Source organism: Anarhichas minor, unplaced genomic scaffold, assembly GCF_050575085.1.
Source record: "Anarhichas minor isolate MPS153535 unplaced genomic scaffold, ASM5057508v1 ptg000256l, whole genome shotgun sequence".
Lineage (NCBI taxonomy): Eukaryota > Metazoa > Chordata > Actinopteri > Perciformes > Anarhichadidae > Anarhichas > Anarhichas minor.
In genome coordinates, this window is record NW_027466702.1 from 1 (window position 1) to 14,912 (window position 14,912).

General features: G+C 41.7%; 3 protein-coding genes across 4 annotated transcripts; 1 reads left to right on the forward strand and 2 right to left on the reverse strand.

Annotated features, from left to right (window-relative positions):
- Nucleotides 1-294: 294 nt before the first annotated feature.
- LOC142944522 (acyl-CoA desaturase-like) lies at nucleotides 295-6,166 on the reverse strand. Its single transcript, XM_076085673.1, has 6 exons — nucleotides 5,709-6,166; nucleotides 5,218-5,471; nucleotides 4,088-4,218; nucleotides 3,780-3,985; nucleotides 3,158-3,390; nucleotides 295-2,436 (listed from the first exon to the last, which is right to left on the reverse strand). Exons 2-6 carry the CDS (start codon nucleotides 5,441-5,443, stop codon nucleotides 2,237-2,239), a joined length of 996 nt encoding a protein of 331 aa, XP_075941788.1. The 5' UTR covers nucleotides 5,444-5,471; nucleotides 5,709-6,166; the 3' UTR covers nucleotides 295-2,236.
- A 1,550-nt stretch (nucleotides 6,167-7,716) lies between these two features.
- Nucleotides 7,717-11,680, forward strand: LOC142944521 (dnaJ homolog subfamily B member 12-like). Of its 2 annotated transcripts, none has more exons than XM_076085672.1 (9): nucleotides 7,717-7,853; nucleotides 8,458-8,635; nucleotides 8,726-8,871; nucleotides 9,028-9,201; nucleotides 9,314-9,384; nucleotides 9,598-9,707; nucleotides 10,169-10,341; nucleotides 10,487-10,628; nucleotides 10,751-11,680. In XM_076085672.1, exons 1-8 carry the CDS (start codon nucleotides 7,721-7,723, stop codon nucleotides 10,606-10,608), a joined length of 1,107 nt encoding a protein of 368 aa, XP_075941787.1. In that variant the 5' UTR covers nucleotides 7,717-7,720; the 3' UTR covers nucleotides 10,609-10,628; nucleotides 10,751-11,680. The 2 variants fall into 2 exon arrangements, with proteins under 2 accessions (XP_075941787.1, XP_075941786.1); XM_076085671.1 differs by having other exon boundaries at nucleotides 10,487-10,603.
- Nucleotides 11,681-12,211: 531 nt separating this feature from the next.
- Nucleotides 12,212-14,060, reverse strand: LOC142944523 (DNA damage-inducible transcript 4 protein-like). Its single transcript, XM_076085674.1, has 3 exons — nucleotides 13,903-14,060; nucleotides 13,433-13,665; nucleotides 12,212-13,323 (listed from the first exon to the last, which is right to left on the reverse strand). The coding sequence occupies exons 2-3, from the start codon at nucleotides 13,614-13,616 to the stop codon at nucleotides 12,833-12,835; spliced, it is 675 nt and encodes a 224-aa protein (XP_075941789.1). The 5' UTR covers nucleotides 13,617-13,665; nucleotides 13,903-14,060; the 3' UTR covers nucleotides 12,212-12,832.
- Between the last annotated feature and the right edge of the window lie 852 nt (nucleotides 14,061-14,912).

Consider the following 14,912-nt stretch of genomic DNA (forward strand, 5'->3'; position numbering starts at 1 on the left):
ATCCAGCCCTGTCAGCATTTTCTTCTTCACAGAATCAGGATTAAATGCTTGCTGCAGGTGGCTTGCTGTTGTTCGACTGTAATGGGCCTGCAGCCATTAGCCAAGCTAAGCACTAAGGTCCACATGTGCCAGAATCTGAATTTAAAAAAACACATTTAAGAGGAGCTTTACAGGAATAATCTATGTGTATGTGTGTGTGTGTGTGTGTGTAAACCAAAGCTTCTCTTGCAGAGCGGATTTATATCAGAGACACAATGAATAAAAACAGAACAAAAGAGGAGCAACAACTGTTAATTGTGTGTATTGAAAATATTGTTGAATTTTTATTTCAGAATAGAGTACAGTTGAGAGTTGACATTATCATTCAGACTGACAACCTTTTGATCCCGTCATTAGGAACATGTTGGTTCTGGGCAGCAGGAGTTGTTTGCATGGCTTGTGAAGTGCTCTGATGATGCTCTCACATCCCGGTGGGTTGGAACTAGTCGGCACATCAGGGCCCATATTTTTGCAGGTTATTAAATCTGTTGATTGAACATTTTGCAGCAGGCGTTTTTTCATTTGTATTCTTGGAATATAAACTTCGATCCTCTATTTTAATTTAAAGCACTTTATTTTTGTCGATCGATGTTGTCAATTTGCCTAAATTGAATGTGTTTTTTCAGAATATAAAAACAATGTTCCATCTGGTGCTTCAGCCTGTAAACATGGACCGTGGTCAGATTTGGCGCGAAGAAGATCAGGAATGGATGCAAGTCATAAGGCATTAGGTTATATCCTGACTCTTATAAAATAAGCTCAGATTTTTGATTTATTTCACTGTCAAATGTTGGAGTGGAAAAAACTGGTTGCTATTAGAGCAATCGTTCTTGAAAGTCAATAAGGGGGAAAAAAACTAAATAAATACATAAATAAGATAATAAAAGCATTCCGCACACCAGAATTGAAGATGAGCATTAACATTGATGCACCTGACATTTAGCAATGACGATCAGCTTTGCAGGACATCAAAGGGAAACCCGGCCCCGTCTCAGAAATCACCACGGCAACAGTTCTGATGATCCGAAAAAGCGATGCGGCTCCACAGTACGTTACAAAAATAGACACGGCTCTGCCATCATCAGAGTCACCGATAAAACACCTCACCACAAACACCTACGACAGTATATCATCATGCATGGGTGGCATGTTGTTTTTGCAACACCAGAACTGTCACGTGACTGGCTGCTACATCGACCAATGAGATCTCTGCTGCAGATGTTTCTGGACAAAAGACGGGACGTGTTGGATGAAAGAGGATGCAAAGCCACTGATGCCACAATGTTAAAAAAAAAACATCCACAATGATGCCGGCTGAAGAAGCAATATCGACTTAAGTGTGCTCTCGTGGACCAATAGGATGCTTGTAAATATGTCGACAATTGGCACGCTCTTGGCACTATGATATATTCACTAAAAACACAAGGACGTTGATTAAACATGGCATGGTTCTAAATTCAAATGTATCTTACTGGTAAAACTGAAGGGCAGTTTGTATTTAATGATGAATGCCTCACCTATATTGTCTGGGGAATACTCGATCCATTTACTACACAGACTAAACACAGTACGTTTGTTTTTTTTCTACATATTTGGGTACATACTGCAACACGTTCCCTCACTCTTCCATCACGTGCCATATTTCATTAAAGCACAACATCATTCAAACTCTCATCCCTTTTTTTTTTTCCGAGATCTTAAAGCGCTCAAAAAGTGAATTCTCCGCGTATGAGAACGGCAACAAACTGGCTGTAAACAAGCAACGACAACCGTCTCCTATAAGTAGCATATCTTATCAGATGAAACATTGTTACTCCATATTTTCACAGCTCCACTTCTTATCTATTTTGATTAACAATTAAGTAATACTTACATAAAATGATCGGCTACAATGACTGACCCTGCACGAAGGATGCGCACCAAAAGTGGCAAAAACAGCAGAGGATGAAGTTGACGTTTAAAATGTTTCTACTTCCGGTCTAAAGCATCTTTGCAAGACCATGGTCTGTCTGAACAGAAACCAAGGCAAAGAGCTTCGTTTTTTGTTTTTTTTTAGTTACAGCTACAAAATGTTGTCAAGGCCCTCATGAAGATGACCTTTATCTTCAGCGGATGAGAAATGTATAACTGTCAAAGGGCTGTGAAGCTTCTTCTTGTCGATAGTTCTTCCCTCGAAGCTGACCGCAATTCGCCGACCTTAGCCACTCCGGTGGCTTCCGTCTCCGGTGCGCTGTGATCGGGCCGCGACCAGCTCGTGGGACACTCTCTTGGGGTCCGTGGCCAGGCCCAAGAAGCACATGGCGTCGATGAAACAAGTGGTAATGTTCAACTTGCAGCCGAACTCACTTGTTGCATAGTCAAAGGGGAACGTGTGGTGATAGTTGTGAAATCCCTCACCTGTAAGTTACAAGGGAATCAGCGGTGAGCAAATCATCGAAACATTTCTACGCAAGAACCTGTGGAGCTAACATTAGCAGAGTACGTTAGGTAGACCCTTCTGTCTGCCGCTCTCTGAGATCGCTTTTTTGTTTTCCCTAAATTAGATTATATTTGTTCAGAAAGTGCAGTTCGGAATAAAAAGTCTTCAACATTCATATTAGTACATTACCAGTAAGGAGCCAGTCGGCTTAGCCTAAAACCACTGAAGCATACAATTTTTCTTTGTTTTTTAATTCTATTTTTGGTGAACAACGTTCAAGAACTGGGTGCCATCTTAGAACATCCAGGTCTTTTAAAATATCCATTGTTTCCGCACCAGTGACTCCTATTGGTTGTTCAAGGCGCTAGCATTCTTGTGGGTGGATCCAGTGGGAATAACTGTGATCTTCAGAATAAATAAAAATGTTTAAATCGGCCTTTAAATGAGTCGGCCATTTGTTTTGTGATATTGCACACCGTTTTACCGTTATCGGCTGCCGGACTGGTTTAGGTCGTAACTATTTGACATACATCGCACTGACTCTTGAACCCACTGTGCAGCCAAATGTAGGCAGCAGGTGCAACGCATAACTCTTAAAGTGATCCTGCGAAATTGAATGGTATTTTTCTAGAGGTGACACTTTCCTGACAGTCATGAGTCTAACAATTCCTGTTTCAATGATGTATTTGCGTTTCATACCTATAGCGCTGAATGTGACAAACTTGTTCTCCCTGGGGTTGATGCCCTCGTCATAGGGCCTGTTCCCCCACATGTGAGCCGCGCTGTTGACCAGCCAGGTGGCGTTCAGCACCAAGGTGTACCTCAACAGAGCTGGGACGAAGTACGCCACCCACAGAGACTCCCCCCAAAAGTACCAGGGCACGGACATGGGGACGAAGAAGCACATGAGCAGCACAGACGGCTTGTAATACCTGTCGGAGAGACAGAGTGGGTGGAGAGCAGAATGAATGGAGCTGTTTACTCAGTAAGGCATAAACACACAAATCTCAGACGTTGGATTTTTTTCCCGCGCCATCTTTCTTCAACGTGACAGTTTTCCTTAAAGTCGACCGTGTGAACCGATCTCAACATGCACGACAGACATGTTAGTAATTGTCACCTTGTTAAACCAGAAGGACCACAGACACAAGTCTGCAGCAGCGGTGGGTTAACAAGTTCAATCGGTCTTTCTTTGCTCTATATTTGTATTTGACACACCAGAGACTAAAATAACGAAATACACTTATGATTGTATACTGTCCACGCTACACACTACCTCCTCCCATAGGTGTAAAATCAATCATTGCCTGAAGCCACTTACTTCCTTTGAAACATTACAACTTTGTCAGACTTCAGGTCACTGAGTTCCAGCTTTTTTCCCTTCTCAATGACGTCGGGGTGTTTGCGCAGCATCAGCCAGCCAATGTGAGCGAAGAAGAAGCCCCGGACGGCGTTGTGGGGGTCAGCATCTGTCTCCGAATACTTGTGGTGAACCCTGTGGTCTCGAGCCCACTCAAAGATATCATTCTGTGGGTTCAGGTAAACACAGAGATTACATACACTGCAGACACAACGTGGTCGTTACACGGTAATGAAAACTGCTGTTATTACAGAGGTGAGTGTGTGTACCTGAAATGACATGGAGTTGGCTAAACCAAGAAAGATCTTTAGAGGTAATGTGGCCTTGTAGGATCTGTGGCTCCACAGGCGATGAGCTCCGGCAGTAACTCCTAAAGCACTTATGAAAAAGCAAAGTAAGGCTGTGGGGACAAAGACAGAAAGTAATTAGTACTGCTAGCAATTAAAATACTGCACATTTGCAATATCTAAGCATCAGGTGTTTTCTGTACACTTGTACTGTCAGTGTTAGGTCTGCGAATAATCCTGCAACAAGTGATCTCTTGCAAGTGAGTCATCCATGTTACATTATTATATATGTGTAACTAAAGGGCAGATCGCCCCACTAAACAGTAAAATAGTCATTCAAAAAGCTGAAATTATTACTATTGCAATTGTTTCACCTCATTTTAGCTTACAAGGCCTTTCCTTTTTGTCAAAGGGAACATATTTTGGGAATTTGTTCCAAGATGATCTCCCCAACACAATCAAATGAATCACACCAGCATTCCTGCACGGTACGTGTAGCTGAAGATCATTCAAATGTGCCTCTGACTGAACTGGTTTGTACTAGTCTATTTATCTCAGGAGAGTTTAAATAAACATGGAAAGTTACATGAAGCTGTGACAGTCACTTGGTAATGTAACTGCGTCATGTCGGATGCTGACTGAATGGATACAAGCGTTTCATGCTTGCATAAGGGCAGCCTCTGTGGTTTTAACATTCATAGAAAATACATATTCCAATGAATTCTAAGGACATTTTTTTGTCAAGTAATACAGCAGAATGCAGCTTATGTAATCACTCTTTGTCCTATTGTTACTTAATTATAAAATAACAAACATGATAGTTGGTCTCTGTTGTTAATAAGAAGTATACGTTCATCTCATGAGAAGCGCCCGCTGTGTGGTTCGCAGTTTTAAAAGACTTGCTGTGACATGAAAGCTCGGGTGATATTTGGCCTGATCTATAATCCCACTACATGCAGAATACTGGGAGGAGCGTGCACAACATCCGCGCACCCACCTTTCGGTGGTGACATAACAGCTGTGATTTCGTTATAAATCACTGTATTCCGGGCCAAAAATAAACACCCACCCCTTTGCAAAAAAAATACTGTAACAGGTAGGAATTTACTTACACCAAAGTAAGGTCAAAGGGGATGCTGAAGGGATGACGGACACGCCGTAAGCGGCACCTATATGCAACAGAGTCATCAAAACGACGTTTGTCCACACGATGGTCGAGGGAGGTTTGGGCCCGTCTTTTTCTCTGTATGAGTGGTCAAACACGTCTTCTCTGGTGGCTTCTGGAAGAACATTTCCGTTGCTCGACTTGTGCTGCTTTTTCACCAACGCCTCCGTCATCGTGGCTGCGGTTTGGGTGCTTGATGCTCTGGGCGGTAAAGAAAAAATGAATAAAAATAAGAACAGCGACAAGATAAATCGGTAATATCCGTGTTTCAGTGATAAAAGCGGAATAAAGCCCGCTGCGCTGCAGAGGAAGAGGATGTAATGTATCGATGATGCTGACTTCTACGATGTTCCCATCGTACGGCTTCGACATTTGCTGCGTTGCGTAACGCTCACATTACACCTGTAGAGTAACTTAACGAAGATAAAAAAAACTCACCGAAGAGAAGCAGACGAGTAGGAAAGAGATTCCGGCTGTTGAAGGGAGAGGAATAGGTGTGGAAAGTACTGCAACCGGTGAAAGAGAGAGTGGTCGCTGGCTTCGCAGCAAACGCATCAGTAGAAGCAGTGCGAGGTGCGATCGACCAATCAGCGCACGGATGCCGCCTCAACCTCGGACTCTGATTGGCTGCCTGGTTATCTGCTGTTCACCTTTTATTCATTCTTCTGCCAGATATACATGTACCGTCTCTGGTGATCCGCAGCTACTGTCTAGACATATAGAGTGAGATTGGTCTCTAAATGGTCACAAATATGCCTTACATTACATAATGTAATACTATATGATTTAATTTGATTTGATTTAATTAATCAGAATCAGAATCAGATTTATTTGCCATGTATGCGTACGCACTACGCATACAAGGAATTTGACTCCGGGTTTTCACTTTGCTCTCAACCTACGCACATACACAAGTTTACAAATAAACAAGAACAATATAAAAAATAAAATAAGGACAACAAAAAAAGTATAACAGATGTTAGTATAAACATTTAACGACTATGTACAATATAAATATATATCCAAAAGTATATATATATATATATATATATATATATATTATGAACATAAACTTATTTATTTCCCTGTTTTAGCAATCACGCTTTCAATCAATACTCCTAACACTGCTGCAAATAATATTACGTTACTTTTCATGCACCTCATCAATATCGTTCTATAACAGCAATCAAAATAAGAGGCATATAATAAATTGAGAAATTATGGTAAAAATAAAGATTAGTAAAAGTGATGAAATAATGGTGATGATACAGTAATTATACAATAACAAAAATATTAATTTAATAGCATAATTGTTAATCAATGGTTTCACATATAAAACACAGGACAACTGTCACCACTGTTCATTGCAACCAGTTTAGATTGTATCCCTCAAAACTATAATCTCATCATATACAGTGTATGCCCTGAGTGTTCACTGCACCATTTACTGATAACATGTACTTTTGTATTAGTTAACAATCCATATAGGAGGTTATATTACATGAATGTACTGTTCAACCTACGTATCTCTCACATATGCCAAGTACCGACAGGGTTTTAATCTTCAGACATCACTTTAGAAAAACGTCATTCTCACTTTGAAATTATTCAAGTTTTCACCAATCGACCAGATGGCCACGTTTTCCACTAGCACCTAAACGCAGCATGCATTTGTGGATGTGTGTGGAGCTGCAGACCGTGAAAATAGTCTCCACCATATGACTCATGGTCTCCACGCGTAAATGTAACCTGATCTTATAAAACGGATCCGTGCGTATCAGGCGATCCATGCGCACACATTTAATAATCTGTAAATAAATACAAAATAATACAACAATTATGTGCAGACATTTGTATGCACAGGAAACTCTCCGAATGCTAATATTATCAGACCTTAGTAAAAAAAATAATGTGCACATAAATATTAATATTCATTGAGGTTGTGATGTGTGCATTTACTGTTGTACATGTGTGTACATCACGGTTCAAACAGGTTGGTATTTGTTGGAACTTGCACATTTGGGAATACGCACTAATCGTTGTCCCAATTTTTAAATCTTATTTCTCATTTGTAGATCACGTAATGCACATTTGTGACTATTTTGAGATTAATTTCACTCCATTATGAACTGAGGAGACAGTTGCAAATGTTGTACAGGATTCTAATTCAAAAAAGGGTTGACACACATACACAAGTTTTCACAGTTAAAGACAGACGTTATGTCTCCATCTAGTGGGGTAAAGAGCCAGAGAGTCGACTCTCTCATATCATGCAAACCTCTCTTTATACATCAGTGGTGCAGACGTAACGTATATGAACGTCAGCTTTCAGCAAAAAACAACACAAAAATAAAGACGAAAACTGACGGGCGTTCTATTTGCAGCATCTGCCTGACGTCATCAGCAGGCGCCCGTATTTACCTCTGGTCCAGTCCGCTCAGCCCGCTGCAATGGAGGTAAACAGGGACGAAGCCGAGCGCTGCATCGACATTGCAACCGCGGCGTTGACCAACGACCAGCCGGAGAAGGCGCAGAGGTTCCTGGGCAAGGCGCAGAGGCTCTTCCCGACAGAGAAAGCGAAGGGTGAGTGTTAAGATGGCCGAGCCTGTAGGAAAGGGGGCGCTTCAGCCGGGGAGGTCTGCAGCATCATCACCTGCAGCATCACCTGCATCCTGGATGAGCTCTGCAGCGCATGTAGCCGGGGCCTTTTGGGAGCTAACGAGCTAGCTGCCATAATGTTGTAATTTCATGACAAATCAGCATCCTGCTGTAGCTATTGTGCATGCATTATTCTGTGCACCTGCTCAACATGAAACAGATGTTCTTTGGGTGAAACGCTGTCCTCGATGTGCTGTCAGTTGCTTTTCCATTAGATGGCTAAGCCTAGAAAGTCTGTTGACTACAGGGCAAGAGTGGCAGAGCAGCACAAAGACCCCTAGATCCCAGGGAACCAGTTTATGTGTCATTTAATTTACAATAATAATATCTCTTTAACCAACCCTCCCATCTCCGGGCCAAGAGGACCAATAATACACATTTACAATAAAAATACATTTAATTTATTTAACCGTTATTCATCCAGGATAATCCCATTTAGATTTAGAATCTCTTTTACAAGGGGGCCCCTGTTGAATGCATGTCTGAATATCTTTTTATGTTCACAACACTGTTATTGTGTCCCTTCTAGTACTACTGGAGCTAATAGCAAAGAATGGATTTACACCTCGACAAGGCGGCCACTCGGACTTCAGTGGGGCCTCAGGGCCTCGACAGCGGCAGAGCAACAGCGAGGATACCAGACCTGAAGAAAAGTCTTCAGACACCTCAAAATCCTACTCGGCAGACCAGCTAGACGCTGTGAGGAGGTAAGGCTGACGATCATGTCAAGACTCGTATGACGTATTTTTAGCCTTGATACGACAGCTGACACTGAGAACCCCGTGTTCTCTACACAGGATAAAACAATGTAGAGACTTCTATGAAATCCTCGGGGTCCAGGCAGACGCCTCTGAGGATGAACTCAAAAGATCGTATAGAAAACTTGCTTTGAAGTTCCATCCAGACAAGAATCACGCTCCTGGTGCTACAGAGGCGTTTAAAGGTGACCAGCACGAGCTTTCATTCATCACTGACGTTAGTGCAGAAAGCCTGAATAGAGGCTGTAATTATGGCTACAGAAGGTGCCCTTATTAATGATGATAAAAACATAATTTGACTTCATTTTAATTGATTAATTTAAATGTTTCGCTCCCAACAGCTATCGGGAATGCGTATTCTCTTCTGAGTAATGCCAACAAAAGACAACAGTATGATCAATGTGGCGACGAGAAGAGGCATCCGTCAAGTCACAGCCCAGACAACGGAAACTTTGAGCCAGATATTTCACCTGAAGACCTCTTTAACATGTTCTTTGGTGGAGGTTACCCATCAAGTAAGTGACGCTGCTTTGTGTTTTCATGCCAAAGCTTGTGAGACACAGTGTTTTCATTGTCATACTCGTTGTGATCTGTCTATTAAGTGCTACATGTGCTACATTGATCTAGGTAATGCTAATGTGTACACTAATGGGCGGATGCGTTACCAAAGGCGAGAGGGAAGAGAGCGACAGCGGGAAGTGAGTTTGATGTTGTTATTAGAGCTCCTGCAAACTGAAGATGTGCAAATAATGTAAAGTTCTTCTTAAACAGCAGGGGGCGACGTTGGGTTATTTGTCATTTTTCCTTTGAGGTGAAATTCAGTAATATTCAAGTGTCTTTCAGAGATTTTTCTTAAAACAAAGTGATTGATTCAGCTGTGGGGCTTTGACACTGAACCGTTTTCTTTGCAGGGAGGCCTTGCTCTCTTCGTGCAGGTCATGCCCATCATCATCCTTGTCATTGTGTCGGCCCTCAGTCAGATCATGGTCAACAGCCCCCCGTACAGCCTCAGCTTCAGGCCGTGAGTGTGATCCCGTGTTCCGAACACCTGCCCAAGAAGAATGTTAAATAACAACACTAATATAATATAACATAATTGTTATATTTGTTTGCTATTTTTGTAAGAGCGAGAATGTCACTGATTTATAGCTTAACCAAATGTTTACTTTCATAGTACTTTCAGTTACATTGCTTCCTGAGACAGATCCATTGTAATGACTTTCTTGTTTGATTTAGAAAAGAACATCTTGATGCTGCCTCAATTAATTCCAAATAATCACAGAACTCTTCTGTGTTTGCAAGGATTGCTGGCTCCATTTGTCTGGCCTCCCTCCATTTTGCTTGCCTTTGTGTTTCGGATACACTTTCTGCGAGCCGTTGTCAGCCATGACTCATGTTAACAGAGACAGACGGGTACCAGATCTGTCATCTGTCATTAGTCATTGGATCTCTCTCCCACACTTTCGTCCTATCGTCACGCAGGTCAGCAGGTTACACACAGAGGAGGCTGACTGAGAACCTGAAGGTGCCATATTATGTGGGGGAGCAGTTCTCCAGAGAGTTCACTGGACTGAATTTGAGGAACTTGGAGCGGACGGTGGAGGACGATTATGTTTCCAACCTTCGCAACAATTGCTGGAAGGAGAAGCAACAGAGTATGTTTGCCAAGAACACAAATTGGGCTTATTTATTTATCCAACCATGAATATTAATTGTTGTTTCTGCCAGTTCTGGGAAAAACATTGTCTGATTTTTATTTCCCCTCATATACCTCTCATTAATTGTTTCTACTTCCTGCAGAGGAGGGCATGCTTTACAGAGCCCGCTATTTTGGAGACAACGATCTGTACCAAAGAGCACAGAGGGCTCGCACACCGAGCTGCGCCAAGCTGTCCGAGATCACAGCGTCATTACACGGTTAATGCTGCTTTCATAAGTAAAAGCAAGTTCTCTACATGTTTCTTATTTCTGAACATATTTTATTATCAATAGCTGCATGTTTGTTTTTCATTTCACAAAGTGAAAATGTTTTCATGATTTTTTTTTTTTTTTCCTTCTTTCCAGAGTCAACACAAAGAAAATATTGGCTGTAAAAGATTATTGGCTGTAAAAGATTATTGGCTGTAAATAGATGCTTTAACAATCTGGAGACTGAAGATGACTCAGCAAGCAACACAAACAAACCAGCACCGAATGCATCAAATTGACCACACAAACTGGAATGTGAAATTAAAATATAATGTTATCATAATGTTTTGAAATAGGGGAAAAACACTTAAAATAGCTTGTCCTCTTGACAAGATAGGGGTTTGGAAAAACTCCAAAAAGTTTTTGAATGGGAGCCAGCAGTGGTCACTTTATGGTTTTGCAAGAATACAGTTTGGAACAGGAAAATAGTGAGGTTAGATATAGTCGTACAGATGTTATTTATGTAGCAGTTTATAAGATACCACACTGAGCGCTTCCTCTTTTCTTTTACACAGTCAAATCAGCGAGGGAGAGGAGTCGGAGGAGTCGGGTTTGCTGATTTGACTTCAAATGCACATTCTGAAACTATGCAGGAATAATGTGAAAACTCTGATGAACATACACTCATGTCTAGGGTTTATCAGACAATGAACACCTGAAATTTGTCTTTGTCTATGTGTGTGTGTGTGTGTGTGAGTGAAATAACAATTATGAAATGTCCCTTTGCCTCTTTTAATTGTGTTCAGGATAGAATAATATGCTGTGACCTGATGGCACTTCACAATAAAAGCCAAGAAGATTGAGAGATGTGCCTCCCCACCAAGTGGGACTTTAACAGGTTCTAGTTTTTGAACGCAATGTCTCTGATGAACATCTGTTGGAAAAAGCAATTTTTGTCACACCTATGTTTATAGAATGCTATTCATGTTCTGTATTATTTATTTAGAAAATGATTATCAAAACAGCTCTTGCTCACCTTTTCCACCATGTTTTTACTCCCAGATGAAAATAAATATGGATGCTTAAAACGTGTTGGACGTGACTCATTGCTCAGAGCAGGACGAGCACAGAACGTGGAGACAAAAGCTCAGTCAGCACATCCCGCACGTAAAGTCTGCCAGTGAGCTGGCTGAGGCTGGGAACAGGGAACATGGCTTTGTGCACGTTCACATTTTGGGGGGGACATGCAGCAACATGCGCCTGGTAGGAACTAACAGTGTCACATTCTCTCACTGCAAATGTACTCAGCTGTTTTTAGCAGAAGTTGCACCTCCGCTTTCTAATTTTAACTTGCCAGTGTTTTAACTTTCTTCAGTTTTGCAACTTTGTAATTGTTGTGCATGTGCCAGAAAATGTCTGGCTCATATGTCAGCTGATCCATCTATCTATAGGTATATTAGTATTCTGGCAGTTTGTCAAAGGGTACGCATACAGCTTTATATATGTAGCTCTACATTTAACAAAATCATATTTGACCTCATACAGAATCTGGATATAAAACTACAAATGGATGATCTTAATCTGACAAGTTTCAAGAAATAAGACAACAGATGAGAGAATTGTTAAAAAATAATAATTTATTTGCAGTCATGGAAGTACAAAAACAGTGCAATGTTATGAGTATTTGAATGTCAAATAAATAAAGTTTAAAGCAGGAAAGGTCTACACAAGATACAAGATCAAATCTTAGCCGTAGCTTGCACATAAACTGCATAATGTAAGCACTGGTGAGCCTTTGCGCTTTAATCAAGCGGTCACTAGGGTCCCTAACAACTTGCCTGGTGAACAATTCATCACTTGGCGTACATTACAATTAATTGGCATGTATCAAAGGAAAAAAAACAACACAATGGTCTTCAGTGACTATAATCATATAGCTTAGCTGCCGTTGTGCGTTTCAATAGAAACTGAGGTACGCGCTTTGATACTTGCAAAATGCCTATTTACCACTTATACCATGATGGTTACACATTGTGATTTGAAACGTGACACCTGCTCCAGGTACCATAAACTCCCTTACAGTGGGAACAAAAGGCTACACAATGACAAAGTCCCTCCTTACACTTCAGAAGGCAGGCATCATACACATGGAGTTATAGTAATAAGGCCCTTTCTGTGAGCTTAACTGGGCGTTGTAAAAAACGCAGACAGTAAAATATCGACAGTCCCATACATTTCTCAACATTCCTCAATGAGCAGTTCCTCGGAACAATACAGTTTCTTCTTAATCACTCGGAAACCAGTGCTAAGTTTAATCGCTTCTCTCACGACTGGAGTGGAAGGAGACTTTGTGCTAAAAAGTCCTTGGATCTTGGGCCACAGCCCACTGGAATCCAGCCGCAACACCAGAGTCAGCTGAAAGGTGGGGACAAGGTAGGGGTCCACGGACAGCTGTGCCATGCTCTCGCAGATGGTCCCTTGCTCCACACACAGGTCAACGAGAGCCCCCCTTAAGCCGCAGGGCTCGCTAGCTGCCAGGTGAAGGAGCTCCTGTCCAATGTGCTCCAGAAGTTTGTCGGGGATGAGCAGCTTGGTACATCGTAAGGAGTCTTTGGAGTCTCTCAGGCTTCCTGCAATAAGGTCCACTACTTCTTTCAGGATGGTCTCCTCCATTGGGCCATTAAACAGGTCTTCATTGCAGTGAGACAGGTCACTGGAGACATCTGACCCTGTTGTCAAGACACAATAGGGTTAGCATTGGAGCCATGGAAAAAAATAAAGAGGAAAAGGCTAATTCACTCAGAATTAAGTGTTCGAAACATTTGCATTGGTTTTTACCTGAGTCAGAGAGATCACTCCTGCTGCCATTGTTGGACCCGGAGTCAATACTGCTGCTGTTGGCAGATGTGCTGAAATCGGCCATCCTTTGAACCAGTTTACTCCAGGACAGCCTCCTGAGACTGCTGTCCACTGGAGAAGAGGCTGAGCTGCTGATACCAGTGGGTGCAGAGAGAGCGGGCATGGTTGTCCTCTTTGCAGTATTAAACAGTATCAGCTGATCCTGTGGTTAACTGTTTATGAGGAGACAAAAACAAAAAGATAAGCACTCAAACTCGAGATAAACGGCAGTAGTTAAGTTAAACATAATTTAGTAATACTTCAACATAAGTAAGATGCATTTTAAGTATTCATTGTTACGGAATATATGAACAGTACAAGTTTACAGGATGAAGATCTTTGACGGTAGCTTAGAGCTGTTAAAACTGCAAAATAACTGCAAAATAAGCAATTTGTGACATAGTACTTACAGTGTATATGACAACGGTGCTGATCAAGTCCGATGTCGATGTAGAATATAGTTATTTGAAGGCTTATTGTCTGCAAAAACAACCATCTGGTAACCTCTTTCCCCTACGCTGCCTCATCTACACAGCAGCTGCCAAAGTATGCGGTTTGTCCTGCAACAATGTTTATATATGGGCTGCTAGGCCACGCCCACCCGCAACCCAGCCAGCCAATCATAAAGAGAGGCACGGCATCGGGAGCTGTATCTTGCCTGGTAACATGCCAGCAGAGAAGACAAACAGGAGGAGGAGAGGGGGGGCTCTGGTGATGAATAGCAGACCCCGGTGTTGTTGAAATATACAAAGACTTGCCTGAGCTTCCTATAGCATCCTATATAATTTCTTTGTTTGATATCTTCCATAAGCATAAATAAATGACTTTGCTCTATGTGCATCCACTGTATTAAAAAGCATTGAATAGAGTCCATGCAGGAAAAGATCAGCAGGTTGAGTGTTGCAGTGCACATTACGTCACCTGTTTTGCTCAAGCATTACATCATGATTTTTCATCTGCCACACAGAGGTGAAAACAACACACAACCGGCTGCAAAATGCAACACTGGGAACACGATAATATGCTGATAGTTGTTTTCTATTCAAAGATGTGCATCTTCCTACATTTGCACTCAAATAGAACACCACTGGAAATAAGGCCAAACAATAGAACCAGGAGGGTATAGCTTTACACAGTATAGCATTACTGTCACAAAGTATGCGCTGGTGCCATCAACGTGCTTTCAGGCATAAAAAGCACTGCATGGGGAAAATGACGAGTTCATTTGTTGGTGAGAGTTACGCGGTATACTTTACCAGATGGAAACCCAAGCAAAACTGCAAGAACAGCTACAGTGCAAAGCAAAAAACTGCTGCTTTGTTTCATATACAGTACAAAGGGGGCCATCACTGCACATGATATACTCAATGTTTGCTTGAAGAAAAAAAATTGGAAAGCTGCCAGATAAAGGCTGTGTTAA

Bases quoted from the DNA above. Each gene is read 5' to 3' on its own strand.
- LOC142944521 (XM_076085671.1), top strand. From the start codon at position 7,721: ATGGAGGTAAACAGGGACGAAGCCGAGCGCTGCATCGACATTGCAACC. The intron at 8,872-9,027 runs GTGACCAGCACG...CGCTCCCAACAG, and splicing joins TGCTACAGAGGCGTTTAAAG to CTATCGGGAATGCGTATTCT. The intron at 10,604-10,750 runs GTTAATGCTGCT...CCTTCTTTCCAG, and splicing joins GATCACAGCGTCATTACACG to AGTCAACACAAAGAAAATAT.
- LOC142944522 (XM_076085673.1), bottom strand. From the start codon at position 5,443: ATGACGGAGGCGTTGGTGAAAAAGCAGCACAAGTCGAGCAACGGAAAT. The intron at 3,986-4,087 runs GTACACACACTC...CTGAACCCACAG, and splicing joins CCAACTCCATGTCATTTCAG to AATGATATCTTTGAGTGGGC. The intron at 2,437-3,157 runs GTATGAAACGCA...TGTAACTTACAG, and splicing joins TGTCACATTCAGCGCTATAG to GTGAGGGATTTCACAACTAT.
- LOC142944523 (XM_076085674.1), bottom strand. From the start codon at position 13,616: ATGCCCGCTCTCTCTGCACCCACTGGTATCAGCAGCTCAGCCTCTTCT. The intron at 13,324-13,432 runs GTAAAAACCAAT...TCTTGACAACAG, and splicing joins GAGTGATCTCTCTGACTCAG to GGTCAGATGTCTCCAGTGAC.